Genomic DNA, 27,191 nt, shown 5'->3' on the forward strand with positions numbered 1-27,191 from the left:
GTATGTACACCACTTACATGCCTGGTACTCATGGAAGCCAAAAGAGGGCATCAGACAGACCCCTAGGAACTGGATTTACAGGTGGTTGTGAGCCACTATGTGGGTGCTGGGAGCTGAACTTAGATCCTTTCCAAGAACAGCCAGTTGCTCTTAACTGCTGAGCTATTTCTCTAGCTGCCAACACCCCCTCCCCCCAAATCATCTTATTGCTTTTCTGTCCATGTTGTCTTAAAGGGTCTTAGCTTTTTATTTTTGTTGTTTGGTTTTGTTTTTTCATACAGGATCTTGCTGTATAGACTAGACCTCACACCCATAACAATCTTCTTGCCTCTGTCTCCTGAGAGCTGAGATTATAGGCATGTACCAGTACACTGGGCTGATGTTAGCTTTTAAACAAACCTTTCCAATTGAATAGACATCCCTGCCAAGACTACTTTAGAAACTTCTGAGCCATGTGGCAGCATTCAGTAGGCTGAGGCAGAAGCATTGCCATAAAGTTTGAGGTCAGGGTGGCCTATATAAAAAACCAAACAAACCAAATAAACAGGCTGGAGGGATAATGCAGTTGGTCAGATGCTTCCCTGGCAAGCGTGAGGCCCTGAGTTTAATCCCCAGACCCCAGCAGGTAAAGGCTCCTGCTGCCAAGCCTGATGACCTGAGTTCAGTTCCCAAGGTCCATGTGGTAGAAGAAAGAACTTCTGGGAACAAGTTGTCCTCTAACCACACATATACTGTGGTATACATGTAGGGTGCATACACACAAAATACAGTTAAAACCAAAACAAAACAAAGTAAGGAAAAAGTAATGTGGCAGAGACCTGTGCCTCACTGACCTGCGAACCTAAGTGAGTTGTGGGCCAGTGTGAGATTAAAAATGATACCCAAGGTTGTGCTCTGTCCTCCACATACACATGCACCTGCACATACATGTGTACATACATACACACAAATGCACACATACACAGAAGAGAAATCTGCCTGTTAGGAAAAGTTTTAAGAAAGTCAATGTAACTGATCTCCAGCTAGAATCTTTTTTTTTTCCCTTTTAAAAAAAGCTTCAAGGCTCATTGAAATGGTAGCAAAGAATTCTGGAACATTTTGTTCTCTGTTCTTAACCTACTAAGCTAAAATAGTGTTTTCCAACTAAACCACCTGTGGCACTAGGTTCCTGTATCTTGCCACCTGCTATGTAAGTATTATTTTTATTTCTCCCTAGACATCCAACTTTAGATCTCAGATGCTCACTTTAGAATCTATAAGATTTGGTGAATAAATTCAGTCTCAGTATGAATCTGCTCTGGGTCTTAGGATATTTTCAGTTGAGAGTTTTTCCATCTCTCTTTCACAACCCCCCAAATTCAGCATTATCTCTGTAGCTGTGGCATTTTTCTCTGTACTTAATGCTGACGTATCTAGAAGTCAGCCAGTTTTTACCAGACTGTCAATGACACTGATCCAGTCACAGCCATGGCTGTCTTGAACTTTTGCAGTGGCAATGATTTACCTTTCTTTGTCTAAAAAAAAAAAAAATAATATATTTTATGTGTATGAGTGTATTGCCTGCATGTGTGTAAGTGCACCTGTGTCATGCAATGCCTTTGGAAGTCAGAAGAGGGCATTGGATCCTCTGGAACTGGAGTTACAACAGTTGATAGCCCTCCTGTGGGTGCTGGGGATTGAACCAGGGTCTTCTGCAAAAGCAGCCATTTCTTAACCACTGAGCCATCTGTCCAGCCCTGGCAGTGATTTCTTTCTGATGCCCTGGTTTTTGTCTCCTCCCCGACTCTTCCCAGTTCAGCAACCAGAACAAACCTTTAAAAATGTAAGTCTGACCATGTAAACTGTGTTCCAAGCCCCGTGATGACTTCTTATCACATCAAAATAAAACAGTCCCTCTATACTGGCTGCTGATCTGTTTCCAGGTGGCTATCAGTTGCCTACTTAGGGCCTTGATATTGCTCATCCCTCTGCTCCCTAGCCCCAGAAAAGTCACTGGACTATTGTTTGTGGTTTTTTGTTTGCTTGCTTTTGTTTTTGTTTTTGGTCTTTTGAGACAAGGTCTCCCTGTAACCCCAGCTGTCCTGGAACTAGCTATGTAGACCAGGATGGCCTCACACAGAGATCCACCTGCCTTTGCTGGGACTGAAGGCATGCGCCTCCACGCCCATCCTTCACTGGGCTGTTGTGAGATTGTTTTTCATCTGAGTGGCATAAAGAAAGCCTCTCCTGCTTTGCCTACTGCAGGGGACAATCTCAGAAGTTCAGAAGTGTTCCTTTGTTTTCACTCTTGTTTCTTGTTATTTTTTCTGCTCTCTGAGCTTTTTACTTCTTTTTTAATGTTTTGCTAGTAATGCTACTACATGGGTTTTGCTTAGGTTGGGGTAAGGTTAAGGAGAACCAGTAGAAACTTTTGCCTACCATACCGCCCTCTAAGCCTTTTTAATGTTTGAGACAGATTCTCTACTAGCCAAGGCTCTGCTCATTTGAGAATGACAGCAAATTCCTGATCCTCTTGCTTCTGCCTCCCAACTACTGAGATTAGAAGCTTGCCTAATAAAGCACTGATCAACAGACACTTTGTGCTTCTTGTCTTGTTTTGTTTTCTGTCCTAAAGTGCTTTGCATTAATGTAGTGGTTAGAGGGACAGAGAGGAGAAGCAGGCCGGGAGCTTGATTCAGGACCGCCTGCAGCTGCTGGGCACCACTGCTCCTTGTCATTGACCAGAGCAGCGAAGTCTGGATTGTCCAGAAGAAACTCAGCAGCTGCAGGGTCTCCCGTCTTGTTTCTGAGCAGAACTATGCCCACTGTCCAGGTCAAATCCCAGTTCCAAAACAACAAAATTATGACTTGTTAATTCTTCTTTTGAAAATGTTCTTTGTTAAAAAATTTTTATTTTACGTATATGAGTGTTTTGCATCATATAAATAAATATATGTGTGTAAGTGCACCCATGTTGTGCAATGCCCATAGACATCTGAAGATGGTGTTGGACCCCCTGGAACTGAAGTTACTGGTGGTCGTGAGCCATGATGTGTGTGCTGGGAACCAAACTCAAGAGTAGCCAGTACTCTTAATTACTGAGCTATTTCTCCAGCCCCTTGAACTATATTTTTGCACAGAATAATGTTTTGTAAAAACAAAGTCACTAGCTAGAAATAAAATGTGGAATTCTTGGGTATGACAGTGTAACTTTATTTTTGAGATACATAGTCTTTGCTATATAGCCCTGGTATGCCTGGTATTTCCTACGTAGCCCAAGTTGGTCTTGAACTCATAGCAATCTCCTGCTTCAATCTTGTTGAGTGGGATTGCAGAGTTGCAGGATATGTCACCATACCAGCTTTTATTATTTTTAATTTTGAGACAGGTTCTCACTAAGTTGCCTAGACTGATCTTGAACCTCACTATGTAGTCCAGGCAGACTTCGATTTTTTATTTTATTTTTTTGAGATAGGGTCTCACTGTATAGCCTGGCTGGCCTGGAACTCACTATGTAGACCAGGCTGACCTTGAACTCACAGAGATCCATCTGCCTCTGCCTTTCAAGTGCTGGGATTAATGCTCTATGCTACCACACTTGGTCAAATTTTGGACTTTTGATCCTCCTGTCTCAACCTCTTGGGTTGAGATTCAGGGCTGAGCCACTAGGCCTGGCATTTGATATTCATGATGGTTACGAGGCTAGTCCAAATAAACTAGTTCTTATAGCTTCTGTATCTCCTATCAGCTTTGGGAAAGTACGGAGAGATAGACCTGAGAACATTCCTGTTAGAATGAGTAGAGAGAGGCTTGGGAGTGTCAGCTTGTATCTGTAGGTCAAATATGTTAAGGTGGGTGACTAGAACAGATGACGACACTGGCTTGCCAAGAGAGATGACTCCTGTTCATGTCTGACTGGATTAGAACTCAGCAAAGCTGGGGCTATTTTGAATATGCATTTCTGGATGTATTAATTGACTTGATATTTACTATATTGTTGAAAAAACGTATGTTATATAAACTGATTGTTTTGGTTTCATAAGAGGTTATAATTTTATCTTTATGTTAAATTCTTTCTCTTTAAATTTTTTTCAATTACATTTATTTATTTATTTATTTATTTATGCGTTTGGAGGTCAGGGGATATGTTGTGGGAGGTGATTCTCTCCCTTTACACATAGGTTCTAGGGATCAAACTCAGGCCCTTAGTCTTGGTGGCAAGTACCCTTACCTGCCCAGTCATTTTGATGACCGCCTCTTTGAGATAGTCTCTTGTAGCCTAGGCTGGCCTCAAACTTGTTACGTAACTAAGGATAGCCTTGAACTCCTTGTTTGCATGCCTCCACATACTGAGTGGCTTAGCTTTTTTTTGAGACAGTCTTGCCAAATCGGTCTGACTGGGTTGGAACTCGTTATCTAGACAAAGCTGGCCTCCGACTTGTGGCTGGCCTCCTGCCACCACCTCCTAAGTGCTGGGGTTACAGAGAGGTGCCTGTCACCATGCTCAGTTTAAATTATTTTGTAAGGAAAATTCCTTCTCAAATTAGGATACCATGAGTTCATGCCAAATTCAGAGTGGTATTCATTTTTCTGTCCTTTGTCTTCAGTGATGCCTTGTGGTCATTACTGGAGTAGATTAACAAAAGGCATAAACTGAAGTTCTTCCCTATAAAAGGTTTTCATGGTGGCATGGAGTGTGGAAATGCTGAAGATGAGGAGCAGCACCTTCCAGAAGTATTGTCCAGGTTTTCAGTTTACTCACTGTAGGGTTCTGAATGCCATCAGCTAATAAATCTTGGTTTTTTGAGGATGGAAACCAGGGCCTCACACATGGCAGGCAAGTGCCCCTAGCCCAACTAAGACATTTTGAGTTGACTTGCCCTATACCTAACTCATAGCTCAGCCAGTGTCAATAGGAAAAATATCCAAGTCAACTTGAGGCTTGGGAAATTGATAGGAAGGTCATAATATATATTATACCACTTAATATCCATACAGTAAAGGTATTCAATTTCCAAAGGATGATGCATCCACTTAAGAGATGGGCTTGCAACCTGAAGTGTTAACTTCCACTTTCCCTGTTCCTCTAGGCAAATAAGGGAACGACTGAAGAACCAAGTCACTCAGATGAAGGAACACGTACCTGGCTTCACACCTGGCCTGGCAATCTTGCAGGTACTATGACAGTTTATTTCTTTAATGCCATCCTTACCCAGCCTCTCCATAGCACAAGAGGCAACAGCACCTCAGACGCCTCCCTCCTTTTTGGTGGCTCTTGTGAAACCTCATACACAACCTTTGTTCATCTTTGCAGGCTCCTTTCTTTCTGAGCTGGTTTACCCTGCTCTCTGCTCTTCACAAGTGTGGGAGTATAGGTGTCCTTTCTCTAGGCCCTTTAGTCTTTTTTTCCTCTTTTTCTTTTTCTTTTTTAACAAGGTCTTATATATCCCAAACTGGCATCAAACTTGCTATATAGGCTACGTAGGCAAGGAAGACCTTAAACTTCTGATCTTCCTGCCTCCACCACCCAAGTGCTGGACATAGGCATTAGGCATGGTCTTATATATCCCAAACTGGCATCAAACTTGCTATATAGGCTACGTAGGCAAGGAAGGCCTTAAACTTCTGATCTTCCTGCCTCCACCACCCAAGTGCTGGACATAGGCATGTGCCACCTTACCTGGTTTTATGTGATGCCAGAGATGGAACCCAAGGCTACATGCTTGCTAGGCAAACTCTCTAAAAACTAAGCTAATCACTACCTCTTCTTAGGACTCTCTATACTCTTAAAATTTAAAAACCTCTAGGAACTATTGCTTCATGAAATTAGCCATTAATATTTACTGTATTAGAAATGGAAATTAAGGTTTTTGTTTGTTTGATTTTTAAGTATATTATCTCAGCCAGGCATGGTAACACACGCCTTTAATCCCAGCACTTGAGAGGGGTATCTCTGAGATTGAGGCCAGCTTGGTCTCCCTAGCGAGTTCCAGGCTAGCTGTGGCTAAAGGGAGACCCTGTCTCAAAAAGACCAAATAAATAAATAAAGGATATTATCTCTTTTTAAAAGACTTTTAAAAATTTTTTAAATATTTGTTATTTTTATGTGTATGAGTGTATTGCTTGCATGGATGTAAGTGTACCCATGTCGTGCAGTGCCCACAGAGGTCAGAAGAAAGCATTGGATCCCCTGGAACTTGTGTTACAGACAGTTGTTAGCCTCCATGTGGGTGCTGGGAATCAAAGATGGGTCCTCTGCATGAACAGCTGATCCATCTCTCCAGCCCCATTTAAGCAAATTTTAATTATGTGTCTGTGTGTGGGTATTTGCACATGTGAATGTAGGTGCCCTTGGAGTACAGAAGAGGATGTTGGATACCATGGAGCTAGAGTTATAGGCTGTTATCAGTGGGCTGACATAGGTTCTGCAAACCAAACTCAGGACCCTCTACAAAAACAGCAAAAGCTCTAAACCTCTAAGTCAGCTCTCAAGCCCCTCAAATTAAATTTTGAAAATAATTTATTTCAAAGTGCCAATAGGAAACTCTTGATATGTTAACATGAATATTTATGAAAAAAGAACTTTTGTTTAGTTGGTTGGTTTTGGTTTTTTGAGACAGGGTCTCGCCATTTAGCACTTACTGGCCTAGAACTCATAGAGAGCCCCCTGCCTCTGCCTCCTGAGTGCTGGGATTAAAGGCATGTGCTGACAAAGAACCTTTTCAGGCAGGGTCTTGCTCTGTACTACAGTCTGATATTGAACTTCAAATCCTCTTGCCTTAGCCTCCCGAGTGCTGAGATTACAAGCATGCACTATCATGCCCAGCTGTTCTGGTTTGTTTCTCCATTGCTGTGACAAAACACTGACCACTAAACTTGGGGAGGAAAGGGTTTGTCTTACATCACCCGGGTCACAGTTCAACCAGGAGCCCAAGGTAGGAACTCAGGGCAGGAGGCAGGAGCTGGAGCACAGGCCATGGAGGAACTCTGCTTACTGGCTTGCTCCCCTGGCCCCTGCTCAGCCTTCTTATGCAGCACAGGCCCACCTGCCCAGGGGTGGCACCACCCACAGTGGGCTGGGCCCTCCCACATCACTCATCAAGAAGATGCCACTCAGACATGGCCACAGGCCAGTCCAATAGAGGCAATTCCCCGATTGAGGTTCCCTCAACCCAGGTATGTCAAGTTGACACTAAAGCTATCCAGTACACCAGCCTAGAACTTTTTGATCATAAATTTTGATGAGGAAACAGATATTGCATTGTAAATTTAAAAAAAATTTGTTGTGTGTGTGTGTGTGTAGGGGGTCAGAGAATAACTTTTGGGAGTCAGTTCTCTCCTTTCCACAGTCTGGGTCCTGGGGATCAAACTCAGGTCATCAGGCTTATTAGCAGCAAGTATCTTTACCACTTTGCTGAGCCATCTTGCTAGTCCTATAAATTCTATGTAACTTTGCTGTCATACAAAATAGAATAACTGAATTCCCTTCTGTTTCTGCGTTTGGTCTCTTGCTATATGCTATTCTGATTGAAGTGTATGAAGAAAATCTGGCTGGACATGTAGCTCAGTGGTATTCACTTAGCACGCAGGAGGCAGAGTTTAATTTGCATCACCAAAAAAAAAAAAAAAAGGAAGAAGAAGAAAGGAAAATCTGGCTTCATTCAGATGTGTGGTTGTAAAAGGGAAGACTATTTTTTTTTGAGACAGGGTTGCACTATGCAGTCCTGGTTCACTTGGAACTTGCTGTGTAGACCAGGTTGGCCTCAAACTCAGAGATCTTCCTGCTTCTGCCTCCTGAGTGCTAGGATTAAAGGCATGCACCACCATGCCTGAAAAAGGGAAGACTTAGACTAGTTCTCGAATACATAAACACACACACATACACACACATACACACACACACACACATAATATTATGTCATTTACAATGGCAGGTGTATTTCCATTGCAATAGTCATTCCTGAATACTTTGGAGAATTGCTCTCTATTTGTTATTTGGATTGATGAGTATTATAAAAATAGTTTAGCTCTTACAGCTACTTAAAAAATTTTTTTTGTATTTACTTTTTTTAAAAAACATTTATGTATATGAGCGTTTCCCTGAATGTATGTAAGTGCACTTGTGCAAGCAATGCCCACAGAGCCCAGAAGGGGGTATTAAATACCCTGGAACTGGAATGAAGGGTGGATGTTAGCTGCCATGTGGGTGCTGGGAACCGAACCCAGGTCTTCTGCAAGAGCAGCTAGTACTCTTAACTGCTGAGCCATCTCTCTAGCCCCCAGATGCTTTTAAAAAATATATATATTTATTATTTGTATTTTAGTGTATGAGTATATTGCCTGCATGTATGTAAGTGCACCTGTATCGTGCAGTGCCCTCAGAGGCCAGAAGAAGGTGTTGGATTACATACAGTGCTCTCAGAAGCCAGAAGAGGGCATCAGACCCTCTGGTTGTGAACGCCCATGTGGGTGCTGGGAACCAAACCTGGGTCTTCTGCAAGAGTAGCCAGTGCTCTTAACCACTGAGCCATCTCTTCAGCCCATATATATATATATATATATTAACATCACTATTTTTATTTGTTTTGATGGTTATTTTTCTCTATCAGAGTCTCACTGTGCTACCTTGAACTTGCGGTAATCCTCCTGACTCTGCCTCCTAAGTGCTGGGATTATATGAATGTATCATTATGCTTGGACATGTACACATTAATGTAGCTCACTATAATCTTTCTCCCTAACACCCCTCCCCTTTAATTTTTTGAGACAAGGTCTTGCTGTGTACCCCAGAATGATCTGGAACCCCTAGACTGGCCTTGAACTCAGGGAAGTCTTCTTGCCTTAATCTCCCAAATTCTGGAATTACAGGCATGAGCCACCATACCTGTTTTCTCTGTCTTTTCCTTTCTTCCCTTATATGACCTGTAGCTTCATCGGGGATACTTTCAAATTTAGGTCTCTCTCTGTCCAGTTTCTTCCCTCATCTCCAGATTTATCCAGTAGGGAGGCATGTATTTGCTTAAGTAAATGTACAAATGAGTGTTTGAAGGATTGACTTAGATGGCAGAAACATAGCTTTCATCTTAAACTATTTTCAGAAACACAGTCCTCATCCGCCTCGAATGCCTGTCTCTCCACATATATCGTTTAATCCTTAGCTAAGCTTCTGTCCCCCATTTATCAAGAATCTCAGGGTGGGGCTGGAGAGATGGCTCAGTGGTTAAGAGTACTTCATGCTCTTGCTGAAGAACCGGATTTAATAGCCAGCACCACATGGAAGCTAGCAACAGTCTCTTAACTCCAGTTCGAGGGGATCTGATGCCCTCTTCTGACCTCTGTGGGCACTGCATGACATAAGTGCATTTACATGCAGGCGATCACTCATACACATTAAAAAAATTAAATTAAAAGATCTAAAAAATAAAAAAGACTCTCAGGGTGAATGGTACTTAAATATTGCCTCCTCCTCCTGACCTGTTTATCTGTGACCTTAGCTGAAAAGAAAGGTGCAGAAGGCCTGTGGTTCTGTGCCTAGTATGTCCTGTGCTATGGTTGGTTTTCCTTTTTATTTTTATTTTTCAAATAACTAAGAACCAAAGGTATGGTGGGTGTATACTTGGTACATTTGAGGACTGGTTATTTCTTGGCTTATTCTTACGAATTGCTTGTTGTGGGAAGCAAGTAAATGTCACAGGCAAGAGATCTGATTCTGGGCTGGGCGTGTAGCTCAATAAGGTACTTGCTTGGCCTACATGAGGCCTTGGGTTTTATCCTCAGCACTGCAAAGGGGGGAAAAAGTGAAAGAAAGAAAAAAGAAATCTGTTTCTGTAAACTGTTGGTCTAAGATCCAGCCCTGGACCCTGGCAGATCAATGTCAAGTCAAAATGGAGCCAGTCAGACTAAAGTTCAGTGCCACTGAGCTGTTTATCTGACCTGGGAAATCATGCCTAGATAAAACAGCCAAATTTCCCCAAACAGGCTAGTTTCAGTTGTAATCTGAGTCTGAGCAATCAGCTCTTTCTCTTTAGTTCTGACGCGGCCCACCCTGCAAAGAGAGTAACTTTGAAATGACTCTGCTCTTTTACTTTTTTTCTTCCCTGCTTTCTTTGTTCCTTTTTTATCTACAAAACCAACCTCCTCTGCTCGATTCATTGTAACATGAGTTCTGTTTTAGAAATGAAGTGTTCTTGATTTTAGAATTGCAAATAAAACCAGTTAAGCTCTTTAAATTGATATGATTTCTTCCTTTTTCCTTCTTTGCCTTTGTGTGTGTATGCTGTTTGGTTTTGTTCGACAGGGTCTCGTGTATTCCAGACTGGCCTGGAACTCACTATGTAACCAAGGATAACCTTGAATTTGTAATTCTTCTGTTTCTGTCTCCAAAGTACTGGGATTACAGGTATGTGCTATCGAGCCCAGTTTAATTTCTTCTTTTAATCAAACCTTTCCCTTTTTTTTGAAACAGGGTCTCACTATCAGGCTGGCCTTGCACTCCCTTTGCCTTCCCCAGTGCTCTGGAATTAAAGGTGTACACCACCGTGCCTGACTCCAAATGTCTTCATAGCAATATTTTTTTTCTTTCTGTTTTTAAAATTGACTACCAGAATTGACATAAAATTTGTTAATTACACAAGTGTCTATTATATAAACAATTTCTACAGCTTATGTCTCTTTGCCAGTGTAACAGCAGTAAGAATGTTCTAGTCTTGTTCTTTGGCACCAGAGTCAACAATCTATTATCTATTAACATCTAAGATAAAAGGCTTACCTAAAATGTAATCTCTATCTCAGGCCTTGTATCTTTTCTGTCCTGGGGTATTGCCATCTTCCTATACTTCATGCCAGAGACCTAAGGTCATCTTTAAGATTTCATTCCTAAACCAATGTGGTACATGCCTGTAATCCCAGCACATGGGAGGTAGAAACTGGAGGACAAGGAATTCAAGACCAGCCTGCTACTGTGGGAGACATTGTCTCAAAAACAACAAAACAAAAATCTCATTCTCCACAGGGCCATTGTCCTATGGAATCTGCTTCTTTTAAGATCTTCCATCTGGCTGGGTGTGGTGGTGCACGCCTTTAGTCCCAGCTCTTGGAGGGCAGAGCCAGGTGGATGTCTGTGAGTTCGAGGCCAGCCTGGACTACATAGTGCGTTCCAGGCCATCTGGGGCTACAGGGAGACTCTGTCTCAAAAAGACACACACATGCAGACACACACACACACACACACACACACACACACTCAAAAAGCAAACAAGTAAGCAAGAGAAGGGTAGGGAGGTTGGGGTGCACCTGAAAGGAGATGGGGGGGAGGGGGAGATATGATCAAAGTACATTGTATGAAATTCTCAAAGAATCAATAGATTATTTAAAAAAAAAAAAAAGATGATCATGATATATTGGCCCAAGGATATATTTGTTGAATATTTTTTCTTCTTTTTTAACATTGTGTCTTTTTTTCTTCTTGTACATTAAACCATGAATTCATAGAGAACGGGCTCCAGCAGCTCGGGTTCTTTCCATTAGTTCTCACAAGTGTTTCTCTGAGTGGGGCAGGCTAGCGCTTCAGTTGAACCCAGATTCCTTTCTCTTTGGCTTCCTTTTTCTCTGGTCATTTTCCTTCAGCCATTTCAGAAAGCTGTCTCAGCTCTTAGGGTACTTAATGTGCTCAATCCGCACACTAATTCTCTTGGCAAGAATGTTGCCCTTAACTTGCTTGGTTACAACAATGCCAAACAGCCTGCTGAGTGGCACTTAGACTCTTCCAGTTTTGCCATTGTCAATGCTGGACTCCAGCAGCACTTCAAGGGAATAAGAGATAGTTTATTCTGGAACCAATATGAGTGACCATGGTCCAGGAACACATTCAGGTTGCCCCAAATTCCATGTTCCAGCATGCTAACAGTTACATTACGTTTTTGTAGTAACAGAACAAAGAAAAGTCATATATCAAGATACTTTCAAATACATTGGTGGATACATTCAGTAGGTAGGTGATAGCAAAGTGTGGGGGGGGAGTCTATAGGTCTCAGATGCTATCTGATGACATGCTTAGCTTTTTGATTGGTGAGACCTAGTGGTCTGCTAAATTAATAGTTTTATTAGTCACAAAAATGTTAATTCAGAAACAGTGGTAAGCAAGATGTGGCTGTTTATGGGGTTAAAGATGTCCCCAGATGATTTGTGAATAGGCTCTGGATCAGTTAATCAGTTGGTCAGCCCTGTAAGAAATTCAGCTGGAGTTCTTTCTGGGCACTTTCTTTCACACCATGGTAACATTTATGGGGCATTCCTTTTTGAACAGTACCCATTCCCTTAGTGTCTATAATATCACCTTTGTAGATTCGCATATATGTGGCCAAAGGGACAACTCCCTGTTTTCTAAAAGATCTAGAGAACTTATAGTGGGTGCCTCTCTTTTCCTTGTGTTTGTCATATTGGTGAGTTTCCAGAAGATGGCTTATCTTTTCCTTTTCTTTTCTCTTTTTCACTTTTCTTCACATATCAGAGCTTAGCATTCCTGATGAGCAATCATGTCCCCTCTCCATCTCTTTCTTTCTTTCTTTCTCTCTCTCTTTCTCTTTTTGATACAGGGCCTCATATAGCACAAGCTGACTTTGATCTTTGAACTTGCTATGCAGTCAAAGCTGGCCTTGAACTCCTGATCCAAGTGTGCACCACTAAGACCAGCCCTCTTTTATTTCTTTCTAGAAATGTACATGTAACTTCTCAGATAACTGAGTATTTATAGGAAATCAAGGCTTGACTTTTCATAAAAGATACAAATGAAGTTGTGCTTCTGTTCCTTACCATTTAAAATGTTAATTAGCGATAATATAACAGCTAATATTTGCTTCCCATCAGGAATTATTCCGTGTTCTATGTATGGTACACTCACTCTTTCCTACAGAATGCATAGTTTTATGATAAAAAGAGTAAATTAGACTGCCAGTCAAAAATTTAGTGTTCTTCAAACATTCTTGCATCTAGTCTATCATTGATTATATAACTGTTTTCTCTTTCCTTCAAACTGGTTGTGTTCCCAAAACAGAAAAATTAATGAGTTGACCAGTATCAAGATATTGTATGATGTAAAAATAGGGATTAATATAGTGCATTGTCCAAGTGCTGCTGAGCTGCAAAGGGTTCAAAAAGTAGCAAGCAGGTTAGAGAAATGGCTCAGTGGTTAAGAGCACTTGCTACTCTTCCAGAGGACCTGGGTTTGGTTTCCAGCACTCGAACGGTGGTTAGCAGCCATCTATAACTCCAGTTACAAGGGATATGATGTCCTCTTCTGGCCTCCACAAGCATTGTATGACATGATTGCACTCACATACGTGCACACCAAGTATTGCATTTACGGGTATACTTACATGGAGACAAAACATATAAATCAAAAAGCATTTTTTAAAGCAGCAGCAGTAGCAGCTGTGACGGGATATGTGGCCCCCCAATCTAAAATTCACCAAGTGGTGTTGCAGTATATGTCTTTAACCCCAGAATTTGGTGAGCAGAGGCAGACAGGTCTCCGTGAGTTTGAAGCCAGCCAGAACTGCATAGTGAGACACCTAAAAAACCTAAAAATATGTTGTCTGGCCCTTTAGAAAAAGAGTTAGCTAAAAAGCAGGGCCAGCATTTACAATCCTATCACCTGGGAGGCGGAAACAGGGGGATCGGGGCCAGCCTTACCTACAGAGGGGATTCAAAGCCAGTTTAGGCTACATGAAACCCAGGCTGGTCTTGAACTCATGGTAGTCCCCCTCCTGCCTCAACTTGTGTTGAAATTATAAATGTGTGCCACCACATCTAACTTGCTTGTGTTTTTTATGTGATATAATACACAACTAGTTTGAACAAAAGGGATTAGCATTCCAGATGAAATGCTTAAGTAACATTCTTGATAAATCATAATGGGATTAAGATGTGTTCTGAGAAACCAGTCTACCACCCACCCATTTGACTGCCAGTCAAGAATTTAATGTTCTTTAAACATTCTTACATCCAGTCTATCATTGATTATATAATCATTTTCTCTATCAAATGTTAGAGCTGGGGATGTAGCTCAGGCTCTGCACCTACCTAGTAGCATGGAGAAGGCCCCGGTTTGATTCCAGCACTGAAAAGTAGCAAAACAAAACCCCAAGACTCAAATTCCCCTTCAAAGGACTCTTCTGGTCCCTTTGAATTTTAAAGTAGTCCACAAAGCAGAGAAGTACATGAATGAGGGACAGCCCAAGCTGGGATTCAGGCCATGCCCCTGAGATCTGAGGACAACAGGGGACTGGCTCCACAGGAAGGAAAGATCTCGAAATGTTGTCTACCTGGGCCCTGTTCAGACGATTGAGACTTCAGTTAACTACCACTTTGCCCTCAGCAATTTTGGAAGTAGCAAAACTTACTGTGGAGAGATGTTGACCACTGGAACATGGAAAAATATTTTTGAGATAAATTTTTGACAGATAACTGGTTATAATAAAGGCTGCAAGGATGTTGATGATTAAAGAAATGGAGAGATAGTATAGTGAGGTTGTGATTTAAAAGGTCTGACTGCCCCATGGTGTGTACTGGTTTGTCCTCTCCCCTGGGTGTCTGTTTTATATAAGCTGTTCAAAGGCTGAGCATGAGAGCTTTCCACTGCCCTGTAGGTAAGGGAGGGGTGGCACATGCCCTTGGGTATTCCCACCTCTCTGATGTCTTCTTGTCTGATAAATTTCTCATCCCATCTTGCCCTATTCTAAGCATGTCGGCAGAAATTCCACACTTGTGGTAGGCCTGTCGCGCTCTTGCTTGGTTTCCAGTACAGATACAGCACAGTAGCAGCTGTACTTTTTTTTGAGGTAGGGTATCATTATTGCTGCCCAAACTGGCTGTTAGCGAATGGACTTCAGCAACCCTCGTGTCTCAGCCTCCTGAGTAACTGAAGCTGCAGGTGCATGCCACCCCATCCAGCTTAATTTTATCTTTCTTTTGGCCTTGTCAGTGAGAATTGGGCAAGCCCTGTTTTAGGGTACAGAGGTAATGCCACTTGTGTTCATTCACCCATCCCACTCCCCAGCCTTCCTTGCAGCCTCCTTTGTTTTCAGTAAAAGTTTTCTGCAGCAAAAGTGGCACAGCTCAGACGTTTATTTTATCCAAACTAAAGTTGTAGAAGTTTTTTCTGTATGCTTTGCCTTTCCCTGATCGTCTGATTTGCATCTACTTATTATTCCAGGTTGGCAACAGAGATGATTCCAATCCTTATATAAATGTGAAGCTGAAGGCTGCTGAAGAGGTAAAGCCCAGAACAGGGGTACTGTTACCATCTCCCACAATGCCCTAGGTTTTGTGGGTAACCCCTTACCCCCTGTGTCCCTCCCCACAAAACTTTTCCTGGTACCAGCAGACCCTCTGATAAGGAAAAATTGTATTCTTGTAACTAACTGTATTCTTATGTCTTCATAAGCTTAGGCCATTTGAAGCTTCCTCTTCTCTTGTTCTGGTTACTGGGTAGATATCTTGAAAATGCAACCCTGTAATGTTTTATAACTCAGTGATGTTTTATTTCTCTGTAATATTTTAAAGCTCTGTGATGCCTTTCGCTTGCCATGTCTAACTACTGATACAGATGTGAGACTAAGAAAATGGAAAATTTGCCACATGGTTTAATGAGGCACCTGGTCCAATTATTCTAAGAAAAGAATAGATCAAATATGTCAGATATCTAAACTTTGCCAGTGATACCTGTTTTTGTAAACTGCAATGACTAACCGATTCCTAGCCTAGTTAGCCTGACCTAGCTACAGATCAAAAGGCAGCAGATGTCCTGACCCATGCCTACTTTATAAGTTATGGTTGTCAAGTGAGCTCAGGAAGGAATTTTCTTGAGATCATGTGGCACATCAAAGTAAGGAGGCAGCCGGGCGTGGTGGCGTACACCTTTAATCCCAGCACTTGGGATGCAGAGGCAGGCGGATCCGAGTTCAAGGCCAGCCTGTTCTACATAGTGAGTTCCAGGCCAGCTGGAGCTACAGGGAGACCCTGTCTCAAAAAGACCGAAAAGAAAAAAAAAAACAACAAAAAAAACGAAGAAGCCATAGGGCCCAGGTGCCAGCCATAAAATGTTGACATAAAAAGATCTAGCTAAGCCCTATCTGTACTTCTGTTCGAGGCCCAGAAAATCTTGACACCCTTGTTTCTAATTCTGGGACCTCGTGTATGAGAAAGAATAAATGAACTTTCCAATTCTCTCCTGGGTTAATGCTTGCTCTCCTAGCTGTTCGAAGAATTTTCTCTACCACCTCATTTATATGTTTGGCAGGTCAGAATTGGGTGACCCGTCATGACTAACTCACCCCTACATGTTTGCTCATTGATAGTTTTCTATCCAGAGAGCAAGGGTAGTAGACATGGAATTGCCTTGAGTGCAGTGGGGACAGGTGAATGCAGTGATTGGAGAGGCGGACTGATTCTTGTGAGCACACAGGGTGAAATGACACCTGACACCCCTTTGTCTTAGTGATCTCCTTCAAAGAAACAGGCCCATGTCTCAGGGTCTCTTGTCATTCACCTGTTTCTTATGTTCATTTCTGCAGATTGGGATCAAAGCCACTCACATTAAATTACCAAGATCATGCACAGAGTCTGAGGTGAGCGTTTATGAATGGATTGTGGAGGGGGTGGCTTGAGGGCCTTCCTGTCTGCTTTGTGCATTAGTGGAGCTTTAGGGGTTGAGATACATGTTGCAGGTAATTCAAGGCCAGAAGGTCCTCAGATATACCACAGTGCAGGTGGTGGTGTCATTAGGTGTGGACATTTGGTTCTCAAAGACTGCTTATAGGTGCTCTTCCCTCCATATCACTTTTTTTTTTTTTTTTTGCCTGTTCTAGGGATTGAACCCAGGACCTCTCATGTTAGGCAAGTGCTCTACCAATGAGCTGCAACCCCTGCCCTTTTATTATTTTGAGACAAGATTTCACCAAATTGCCCTTGCTGGCCTTGAACCCATTTGATAGCCCAGGCAGTCCCCACCTCCTGAGTAGCTGGGATTACAGGCCTGCATCACCAGACCAGCTGAGATCCCTTGGTTAAAACTGATTTTTAAGCCAGGCATAATGGTGCATGCCTTTAATCCCAGCACTTGAGAGGCAGAGGCAGGCAGATCTGGAACTCTGTGAGTTCCAGGCCAGCTGGGGCTACAGGGAGACCAAAAAGAAGGAGCAAAAACCAAAAACTGATTTTTAATCTGTAGTTAACTTCAGTTTAAAAACCAGACGTGTATTCTGTTTATGTTATGTGATGCTTGAGGGTTGGCAGAAGCTCAGTGATGGAACCCTTAATATGAGTCCCTATCTCCAAGCCATAGTACAGAGGGGCCAAAAAGAAAAACAAAAGACAGAACAAATCAGTGGGGATTAAGGTCAGGATTACGGTTGCTTGTAGGTAGGGAGATTAGCTATAGTGGGACAGGAAGGAATAGGAACTTTCTAGGTTAGAAGTATTCTGTGTCCCATACAGAGGCCCCTGGACCCATGAGGCTACTTATATTTAGAAGGAAATAGATAAAAAAAGAATTCAGTTTCTTTGTTGCACTGGGCATGTTTCAAGTAGTCAGTGATTGGCATTCTGTTGCAAGGTACAAATGGCAGAACATGTGATTATATTATGGGAGTTCAAGATCACTGGTAAAAGACTGCTCAGATTCAAAAAGTTCTGAATCAGCCATTTTATTTAGCTTTCCAGTGACTGCACTCCTTGAGTCAATTTAGAGAATATAGCACTTGCTCAGAGGAAAGTAAAGGTGAAGTTTATACCCTGACTGGTTAGTACAAGATTAACTCAAAAACAAGCCATCACATGTTCTTGTAGGTGGGCAAGCAAGCAGTTACAGAAGCCAGATAAGCAAGTAGTCACAAAAGCAGATAAGTCTCAGTTGGAGCCTCCCAGGATTATGTGGGTGTGTTCTTCTGGGGTCAGCTCTTCTGGAACTGCTGGGCCAGGGTAGGTTCTGGGATGGCTCACCAAGATGGTGGTTCTTACACAAAATGGAGGAGCTTAGGCTATCACATTATGAGAAAGGGTTACAGGACATTGCTATTCATCAGATTTGCTTTTTCCTTCCTTTTTATTTTTATTCTTTCCTTTTAAATTTTTCTTTGGAATTTTTATTTTTTATTTTATGTGTATGAATGTATTGCCTGTGTACATGTAAATGCACTATGTGCATACAGTGCCCATGAAGGCCAGAAGAGGGCGGTGGATCTCCTGGCTGGAGCTATAAATGGTTGTTAGCCGCCATGTGGGTGCAGGGAATCTGAATCCATGTCCTCTGCAAGAGCAACCAGTACTCTTAGCCGCTGAGCCATCTCTCCAGCCCTGCCTTCCTTTTTTAAAAAATTTTACTTTTGTTGTGGCACAAAGAAAAAGAGAAAGTTCCAGAAAACACCTCAGGGGATTAGAATGGACATTTCTTGGGGGAGGGGCATGCTCTAAGATTACTTTAGGCAGGCCAATCTCTGTTAGTTCCAGGCCAGCCTGGTCTACATACATAGTGAGTTCCAGGCCAGCTGGGGCTACAGGAAGACCCTGACTCAAAAAGACACAAAAAATTTACCTTTATTTCCAAGTTTTGTTCGTGAACTCATACAAGATATTCCAGATACATGTGTTTTTAATCCTTACCTCCCTCATCCTCTTCATCCTGATTGACTTGGAAGGAATATAATCCATCCCTCTTGTACGCTGTCGACACTGCATATAGCCAGTCATGCAGATTTTTGTCTTCACATACTTTTTGTGAGAGGTTTCAAGTACCTTTTGGGAAGGAAGGTACAGCTCCTGCAGTTGCTCCTCGGTGGTTGTTGTCCCCACTGAGACGGCCAGCTTTCCCATTTACTCTAGTTCTCTGGGGGAAACTGCTTGACATGGGCAGCATCCACAATTCCATCTTCTACAGTGGGGCTTCCTAAATATTGTCTACTTGTTATGCCTTTTCACCTGAGAAATTTTCACACAGCCCTGGAATTAAAGGAATATAAAATCAGTGCATAAAACATTTATTGATTTAAAAAAAAATCAAAGAAACTTATTTTAAAACAATTCTTTGGTATACATACAGTTTTACCATTTATTAAAGGCAAGCAAATTTTCATGTTGATGAGATAGATGTGCCTGTTTATTTTTATTTATTTATTTATTTATTTTTGGTCTTTTTTTTTTTTTTTTTTTTTTTTTTTTAGAACGGGTCTCCCTGCAGCCGAGCTGTACTAAAACCCACTATGTAGACCAGGCAGGCCTTGAACTCAGAGATTCACCTGCCTCTGCCTCCCAAGTGCTAGGACTACAGGCATGCACCACCATGCCTGGCTTTATTTTTGGTCTTTTTTAAGACAGGGTTTCCCTGTAGCTTCAGCTGCCCTGGAACTCACTCTGTAGACCAGGCTGGCTTCAAACTCACGGAGATCTGCCTGCCTCTGCCTCCCTAGTGCTAGGACTAAAGGCATGTATTACCATACCTGGTGTGTCTGTTTATTTTTATGTAAAGAATTCAATCTTGGCTGGATAGTTGATACTATAATCATAGAGCATCTTCAACATTTTCAGTTGGTTGTTTAAAAAACTTTTAAGGGGTTGGAGCAAAGGCTCAGCAGTTAAGAGCACTGACTGTTCTTGTAAAGGACCCCAGTTCAGATTCTCAGCACCCACATAGCAGCTAACAACCATCTGTAACTTCAGCCAGGGGATCCATTGCTTTCTTCTGGCCTCCATGGGCATTGTGTGCACATGGTATACTTACATGCATGCAGGCAAGACACTCATACACATAAAATAAAAATAATAAAATATTTAAATTTTTAAAAAACATACCTATTTGCCCTGTTTTCATTAATATTTTTAGACAGGTCTCATTTTTCAGCCCAGGCTGACCTCAAATCTGTAATCTTCCTGCCTTAGCCTCCTGAATATGAGGATTGCAAGTGTGTACCACCACACACTGCTAAATAGAACCTGTTTCTGTTTTTTTCTCCCTTTCACCACAGCTCTTTCATAGGTGCCGTGGTGGCAACAGAGACCAAAAGGGTTGTTCTGTTTCTTGATTTGGAGTTTGTAACATGGGCTTGTTAAAGTAATAAATTATTGCTTGCTGTTACAATAATAAGCAATTGATTCTCTTAGCTCTTTTTTGGATAGAATCTTAGCAAACACCTGTTAGATTATGTTAGTCACTTTTCTATTCTTGTGACAAGATGTCAAACTAAAGCGATCAGCTTGTAAGAAGGAAATCAATTACTTTTTTTATATTTATTATTTTTATTTTATGTGTATGAGGGTATTATCTGCATGCATGTAAATGCACCTGTGTTGTATATTGCCTGTGGTCAGAAGAGGGTATTGGATCCCTTGGAATTATGGACACAGTCGTTAGCTGTCATGTGGGTGCTTAAAATCAAACCTGGGTCTTCTACAAGAGTATCCAATGCTCTTAACCATTGATCCATCTCTCTAGCCCCAGGAAATCAAATTATAAGGAAGACAGATTCATTTGGGTTCACAATTTCAGAAGTTTCGATCCATAGTTGCTTACTTGGCTCTTTCCCTTTGAACCTGTGACAGCACAAGAATGTGTGATGGAGGAGGTCTGCTCAGGCTTATGGTAGCTACAAAGGAGAGGCAGAGGGAGAGCGAGGGTGACGGTGAGAAAGAGACTGGTATCCCAGTACCTGCTTCTAAGATGCTCTCCCGGTGACCCAGCTTCCTTCCACAAGGCCCTACCTCCCTAAGGTTCCCCACCTTCCCAATACTGCCACAGGCTAGGTACTAAGCCTTCAACATGTAAGCTTTGGGGGACATCGCAGGTCCAAATTATGGTAAGACTTTGTCAAAATAGAGCTGCACTCAGGATTCAAGGAAGGAGGTACATTGAAAAGGTGACAGTTAACCTCTTAGGGGAAATGGAACAACTTGGGTTGTGCCTTAGAAAAGAGTTTCTCCCCCTTTGAGTGTCTCTGATGTACAAATTATATGTGGCATTACTTTTAGGTGTTAAAGTATGTCACCTCCTTGAATGAAGACTCCTCTGTCCACGGATTCATAGTGCAGCTACCTTTAGATTCAGAGAATCCGATTAATACTGAGGCAGTCATCAATGCTATTGCTCCTGAAAAGGATGTGGATGGGTGAGTTACATGATAGGGTTGCTGGATTTTATTTAGATTTTGGAAACATACCATCTTTGTTTCTAAAGAATAGAGACTTAACTGCTTTTATTTCCTCTTTGCTTTGATTTCTTGCATTGTTTTAGATTGACTAGTGTCAGCGCTGGAAAACTTGCCAGAGGTGATCTCAATGACTGCTTCATTCCTTGTACACCTAAAGGATGCTTGGAACTCATCAAAAAGACAGGTAAAAATGAGCAAACCAAGCAATAGGAAGGCACTGTTTTTTAGAGACTGTCTTGGTGTGTGGAGATAACAGAGGAAGTAAACAGTGAGCCATAAGGAAATGGACTTGATTGGCAAAAATGCCCATCTACTAGACACTTTACCTAAGTTCTCAGTTTTCTCCTCAGCCCTATGGAGAACAAGTGCTGTTCTTCAACAACAGGCTCAAAGCCAGTGGAGCTGTAGAAGCACCTGTAATCCCAGTCCTTGGAGGCAGAGGCAGGAAGATCATGAGTTTGAGGCCATCCTGGGCTATATAATGAGAATCTGTCTCAAAGCCAAGGCCTAGGGTTCAGTCCTCAGCACTAAGAAACAAAAATAAACAGGCTCAGAGATAAGGGTTTTGTCCAGTAGACAACAGAACCAAGATTTGAACTCAGGATTATGTGAGTGCAAAACAATTTATTTTTGTGAAAAAAAGAAAGTCCTACGTGGCAGTAAGGATTCAGAGACTATGAAGTGAATGAAGTGGAAAGTCCCTGTCCCTGGAACTAGCACCAAGTCCCCACCATGGTTCCAACACTAGACAGATGGCTGGAATGGATATTGTGAACAGTCGCCCCATGTTATTTCATTGCATAGCTTGTACCTCAGTATTTTAGTTTTGTTATGAATACTTTTAGCAGAGTTTATTTTTTGCAAGGAAATGGGTTCTGTCTGAAAGAAGTAGGTCAGAAGTTTCAAGTGGGAAGTTAGGCCAGCCTTGTAATGAAAGTTGTATCTGTGGTTGGCTAGTTAAGGTCAACCATAAGTCTTGGCACTGCTATGACAGTCAGTCCTACAATTTAAAGTCTTTAGCATGTTTAACCAACAATCTATTCCAAGTTGATAAAAGCAAATCCCATGAATGACTAAGAAGCTACTGGCTTCTTAATTCCTTGTACTAGTGAAACTCTTGTTGCCTTAAGGTAGCCAGAAAGTCTCTACCGAATCCTAAATGATACAGTAAGGTGTGGCTGATTCATTGATTCATTGATCAGTCTGCAGTGCTGGGAATATAACCAGGGACTCCAACCTACTAGTCAATTGTTCTACCATTGAGCCATTTTTAATGCTTCAAACTTTGAGATTTTACTTCTGGTCTAGATAATTATGGTGCTAACATTATATAAGAGGTAATCTTTTTCTGATAAAATTGGTAAATTTTAAAAGATTTTTAAATTAAAAAAAAATATTTATTATTGCTAGGCATGGTGGCACACGCCTTTAATCCCAGCACTTGGGAGGCAGAGGCAGGTGTATCTCTGTGAGTTCAAGGCCAGCCTGGTCTACATAGTGAGTTCCAGGATAGCTGGGGCTACAGGGAGACCCTGTCTCAAAAAGACCAAAAAAAAAAAAAAAATTATTATTATTATGTATGTGAGTATATTGCCTGCATGTATGTAAGTGTACCCATGTTGTGCAGTGCCTGCAGAGGTCAGAAGAAGGTGCCATTGGATCCCCTGGAACTGGAGTTACTGATGGTTGTTAGCCACCATGTCTGCAAGAGCAGCCAGTGCTCTTAACCACTGAGCCATCCCTCCAGCCCCTATTTTTTAATTTATGTGTACATATATCTGTCTGAGTGTATGTCAAGTATATGTGGGTGCCCACCAAGGCCAGAAGAGGGCGTCAGATCCCGTGGAGTTGGAGTTACAGACACTTGTGAGCCAGCTCATGTGGGCGCTGAGAACCAAACTTGAGTCCTGCAAGAGCAACAAGTCTTAACCACTGAGCTATTGTTCCAGCCTCAGTAAAGTTGATTTTTATATTAGAAACATAATCTAAAACCTAAGCTGTCTCACACAGGGTTTCATAGCTTTCATCCTTGATGTGGTGGAAGCCCATGGTCTCTAGACCTCTCAGCTTCTTTTTTGTGTGGGCAGCTTATTTTTAGACCCCTCCTGCTGGCCCTAGGCAGCACCGCCCTCTGTCCGTTCTCATGCCAAATAGTCATGGAACTGGAACTTTGGCCTGGAGGTGAGGGACGACACTTGTCTGGTAGTGGGTACTTGCCCTTGTTATCCCTGGAGCAGTGGGAGTCAGTTCTGAAAAGAACATTGCTAGGTGGGGACTGGTGCATGCCTGTAATCCCTGTTACTTGGGAGGGTAAGGCAGGAGGACTATAAATTCAGGGTCTGTCTGGGCCATAGAGAATGTTCGAGGTCAGTCTGGGCAACTTAATGTCTCAAAATAAAAACAAATCTCAGGGTATAGCTCAGTGGTAGAGCCCTTGCGTAGCATGCATGAAGCCCTGGATTCGAGTCCTCAACACTGAAAAAACGGATGTTGATACGGTGGCAGGGGAATGGGTGCTGAGTCAGCAAAAAAGCTTTCCAGTACAGTTAAACTTCCCCTTTATCATCACTTCCCTGCAAATAACCCTGGGGTAGGCCCTAAGCCAGATGCGAAATTTGGATGAGAAACCGCATGAATAAAAACTTACCAAAGTTGGAAAGCCTTACTGATGCTAATCTAATTTCTTCCTTTTTCTCTCCACCCTGTTCCATACCCCATAGTTTCTATGACTATTTTGCCCATGTAATTTAATCTGATAACTACTTCCATATGGCTGTTAGCGGTGTGTCAGGGTTTCTTTTTTGAGTGTAGGATTTCTTCCCACTCCTTTATGACTCAGTGAATGCATCTTGGCCTAAGCTGCTCTCCAAACCCCACTGCTAGAAGGACAGTATGCAGATCGCAATCTGTAGCTGCAGCCCTAAAGCTCGAACATGATTACCAAAGAAGGGGTGTTTGGGGGACAATTTCTGTTTGATGCGAAGACTCTGCTTCTGTCCATTTGCTCTCTTTTCTGTTTGCACAGCATGCAAAGGAGGGCAGCTGCTTTCTCCCAACTCTGATGCATGCTGACTTCTCTTCCAGGGGTGCAGATTGCTGGAATGCACGCAGTGGTGGTCGGGCGCAGTAAAATAGTTGGTGCACCAATGCATGACCTGCTTCTGTGGAACAATGCCACAGTGACCACCTGCCACTCCAAGACTGCCAATCTGGACAAGGAGGTAGGCTGTCCAGAGTAGAGTAGGTATCCGGTGCCTGCTTACCCACCCTCATCTCACTTAACCCCAGCAGCAGCCCTGTGTTCCTTGAGTCAGTTTGTAACAAATTCAAATTACCACCTTGTCCACATTTGTGCAAACTGTTTTTTGTTTTGTTTTGTTTTGGGTTTTTTGTTTGTTTGTTTTGGTCTTTTTGAGACAGGATCTTCTTGTAGCCCCAGCTGGCCTGGAGCTCACTGTGTAGACCAGGCTGGCTTCGAACTCACAAAGATCCATCTGCCTCTGCCTCTCGAGTGCTGGGACCCAAGGCATGCGCCATCTCACCTGGCTATGCAGACTGTTTTGACCATGTACTTTCTACACCAGCGCGTCCCATGGCAGACAGGGATCGGCAATACAGGCAGCAGGGTTGGCATAGATCTTGCATTTATGAGAGTGTTGGCTTTGGAGGCAAGGGTGCTCCAAAAGAGGGTGTGCAGTTTTTTCTTTGTTGCCTTTTCTCTGGGGTGGGTGCTGGGGATCGAACCTGGGGTCTCCCTCATACTAGCAGTCACTTTATCACTGCGCCACATCCTCAGCCCTGGCAGCTTGCTCTTGATCCCTGCAGCGGAGTCCAGATACTAAGAATGTTCCCATGACTGTGTCCCTGTTGGCAGTGTAGTCTTTTATGTGGGCAGAGAGCAAGTTAGAAGCCCGGCACCTCCTCCTTTAATCTTCCCAAAACAGCACCTTAGAGACAGTTACAGTGCCTATAGTCAGTAGGAGAGGATGCGGTCTCTGGAGTTACCAGGAACACTGTCCTAAGTGTGTGGCTTCCCATTGTGCCAAAGCCTTCCTCACAGCTTCTCACTGTCTTCCCCATTAGGGGGATAACTGGTGAAAATACCTAGTGAAAGGGGGACTGTGTAAGATTGAGCACAGCATGGGAAGGGCCGTCATAAACAATGTGGTTTGCATTTGAGGCCTTAACCTAATATGCCTGAAAGAGTTGATGACAACCAAGAATTTAATGCTACAGCTCATGAGATTCCATTCTCCTTCTAAATTTGTTTTATTTTATTTGTGTGTATATTTCATTATTTCTGAAATCTGGATCCCTTCCCTTAGGTAAATAAAGGAGACATCCTGGTGGTCGCAACAGGAAAGCCTGAGATGGTGAAAGGGGACTGGATCAAACCTGGGGCTGTCGTCATAGACTGTGGGATTAATTATGTTCCGGGTGAGTGGTGCTGGGGAGACGGAACCTCACATCTCCTTTTATCTTACGTTCTGAGGTTTAGTGAGACTTAACTTGTGGGAGGTACACACAGTAGGTGAGTGTGGGCTATTCCATCTGGTGCAGAGCTTGTGACTTTCCCTCCTCTGCCATTCAGTTCCCAAGGTGACTGCCCAAAGAGGGGTCAAGAAGGTATTACTGCTAACTAATGAATTAATTAATCAATTAATTTTGAGACGAGGTCTCTCTGTGTAGCCCCTGCTGACCTCTAATGCCAGCCTCCTGAATGCTGGGATTACACATTTGCAGTGTCCCACCTAGCTCCTATTTTACCTTCATATAGCTGTCACCTTTTAATTAATCAATCAATTAATTAATCTTTGTGTTTATTTATTTTTGAGACAGAGTCTCACCTTATAGCTGTGGTTGACCTGGAACTCACTATGTAGAACAGGCTGGCCTCAAACTCACAAGATCCTCCTGCTTCTGCCTCCTGAGTTGCTGGGATTAAAGAGGTCTGCCACCACACCCAGCTATCACCCTTTATTTTAACAAAAGTGATAGATTTAAATTGTAAACTACAGCAGTTCCTTCTCCATAATTTTGCTTTCCTTGGTCAACTGTGGTCCAGAAATATTAAATGGAAGACTCCCAAACAGTTGATGAGTTTTAAATGGCTTGCCGTCCTGAGTAGCTCAATGAAGTCTTGTGTAGTCCTTCTGTATCTCACTTCCTACCTGAGACAGGAGTCATCCCTTTGCAGTGTCCATGCCAAACATCTGTTGTCTCTTAGTAAAGTTTTGTGAGATTTTGAGAGTGTAGCCAAATTTGGAAGGATTTTTTTGTTTGTTTATTTTTATTGTAACTGCTATATTTCCCTGATTAGTTACCGTCACCCGAGTTCTCTGGGGGTCTCTTGCTCCAGGTGCTATCAGACAAACCATATAACATATCTTTATGTGAGTTTATTATGATTTATATCATTGGCGTGGAGGGGAGTCACTTACAAAGGAATGAACAACCGGTACCCACCTCTGCGTGGCTCAGAACCAGCATTCTCACTTCTGAGGCCCACCCATAGTCACTGTTAACTTTCACCCACGCATCTTCGGCCTGCAGTCTCGCCCTAGGTCGGTAAATGCCCCCTCTGGCATCCATGTGGGTGAGACTCCGGGCCATCTTTCTCTCCACACCTGCCATTTGTGGCTTCCGTCCCAAGATGGCGCAGAAAGCCCTTCCCTCCAAGGCTAGCTCTCCACAGTCAGTTCTCAACAGGCCCCACCCCTTGGAGGAACCAGGCCCCTGGGACACAGTTAATAATGTTAATCTCTTACCTATGCTCGATTTGTGAATGAAATTTTATCATTGATACATATGCATAAGAAAAAACAGTATGCAGAGTCTGGTACTGCCCATGATTTTAGGTTCCAGCTGGAGAGTCTGAGAAGGTACTATAGAGATGGCGGCTATTGTATAATCATTGCAAAGTGCCCCTAGAGTCCAGAAGAGGTATTCACTCTGTCAAAACGTCTACAAAGGCTTTATAGAGATATTTGAACTGAAGATGCTTGACTCATTGGTATG

At 42.6% G+C, this 27,191-nt stretch overlaps 1 protein-coding gene across 1 annotated transcript in view; it reads left to right on the forward strand.

The window, feature by feature from the left end:
• Positions 1-27,191, forward strand: part of Mthfd1 (methylenetetrahydrofolate dehydrogenase, cyclohydrolase and formyltetrahydrofolate synthetase 1) — a gene marked incomplete in the record, with an annotated part of 83,545 nt that overhangs the window by 12,701 nt on the left and 43,653 nt on the right. The window contains 7 exon segments of the mRNA XM_017802939.2: positions 5,070-5,154; positions 15,191-15,250; positions 16,551-16,604; positions 20,995-21,131; positions 21,257-21,357; positions 24,258-24,394; positions 25,499-25,610. Coding sequence (XP_017658428.1) covers positions 5,070-5,154; positions 15,191-15,250; positions 16,551-16,604; positions 20,995-21,131; positions 21,257-21,357; positions 24,258-24,394; positions 25,499-25,610 — 686 coding nt within the window.

Source organism: Nannospalax galili, unplaced genomic scaffold (genome assembly GCF_000622305.1).
Source record: "Nannospalax galili isolate Female #2095 unplaced genomic scaffold, S.galili_v1.0 scaffold285, whole genome shotgun sequence".
NCBI lineage: Eukaryota > Metazoa > Chordata > Mammalia > Rodentia > Spalacidae > Nannospalax > Nannospalax galili.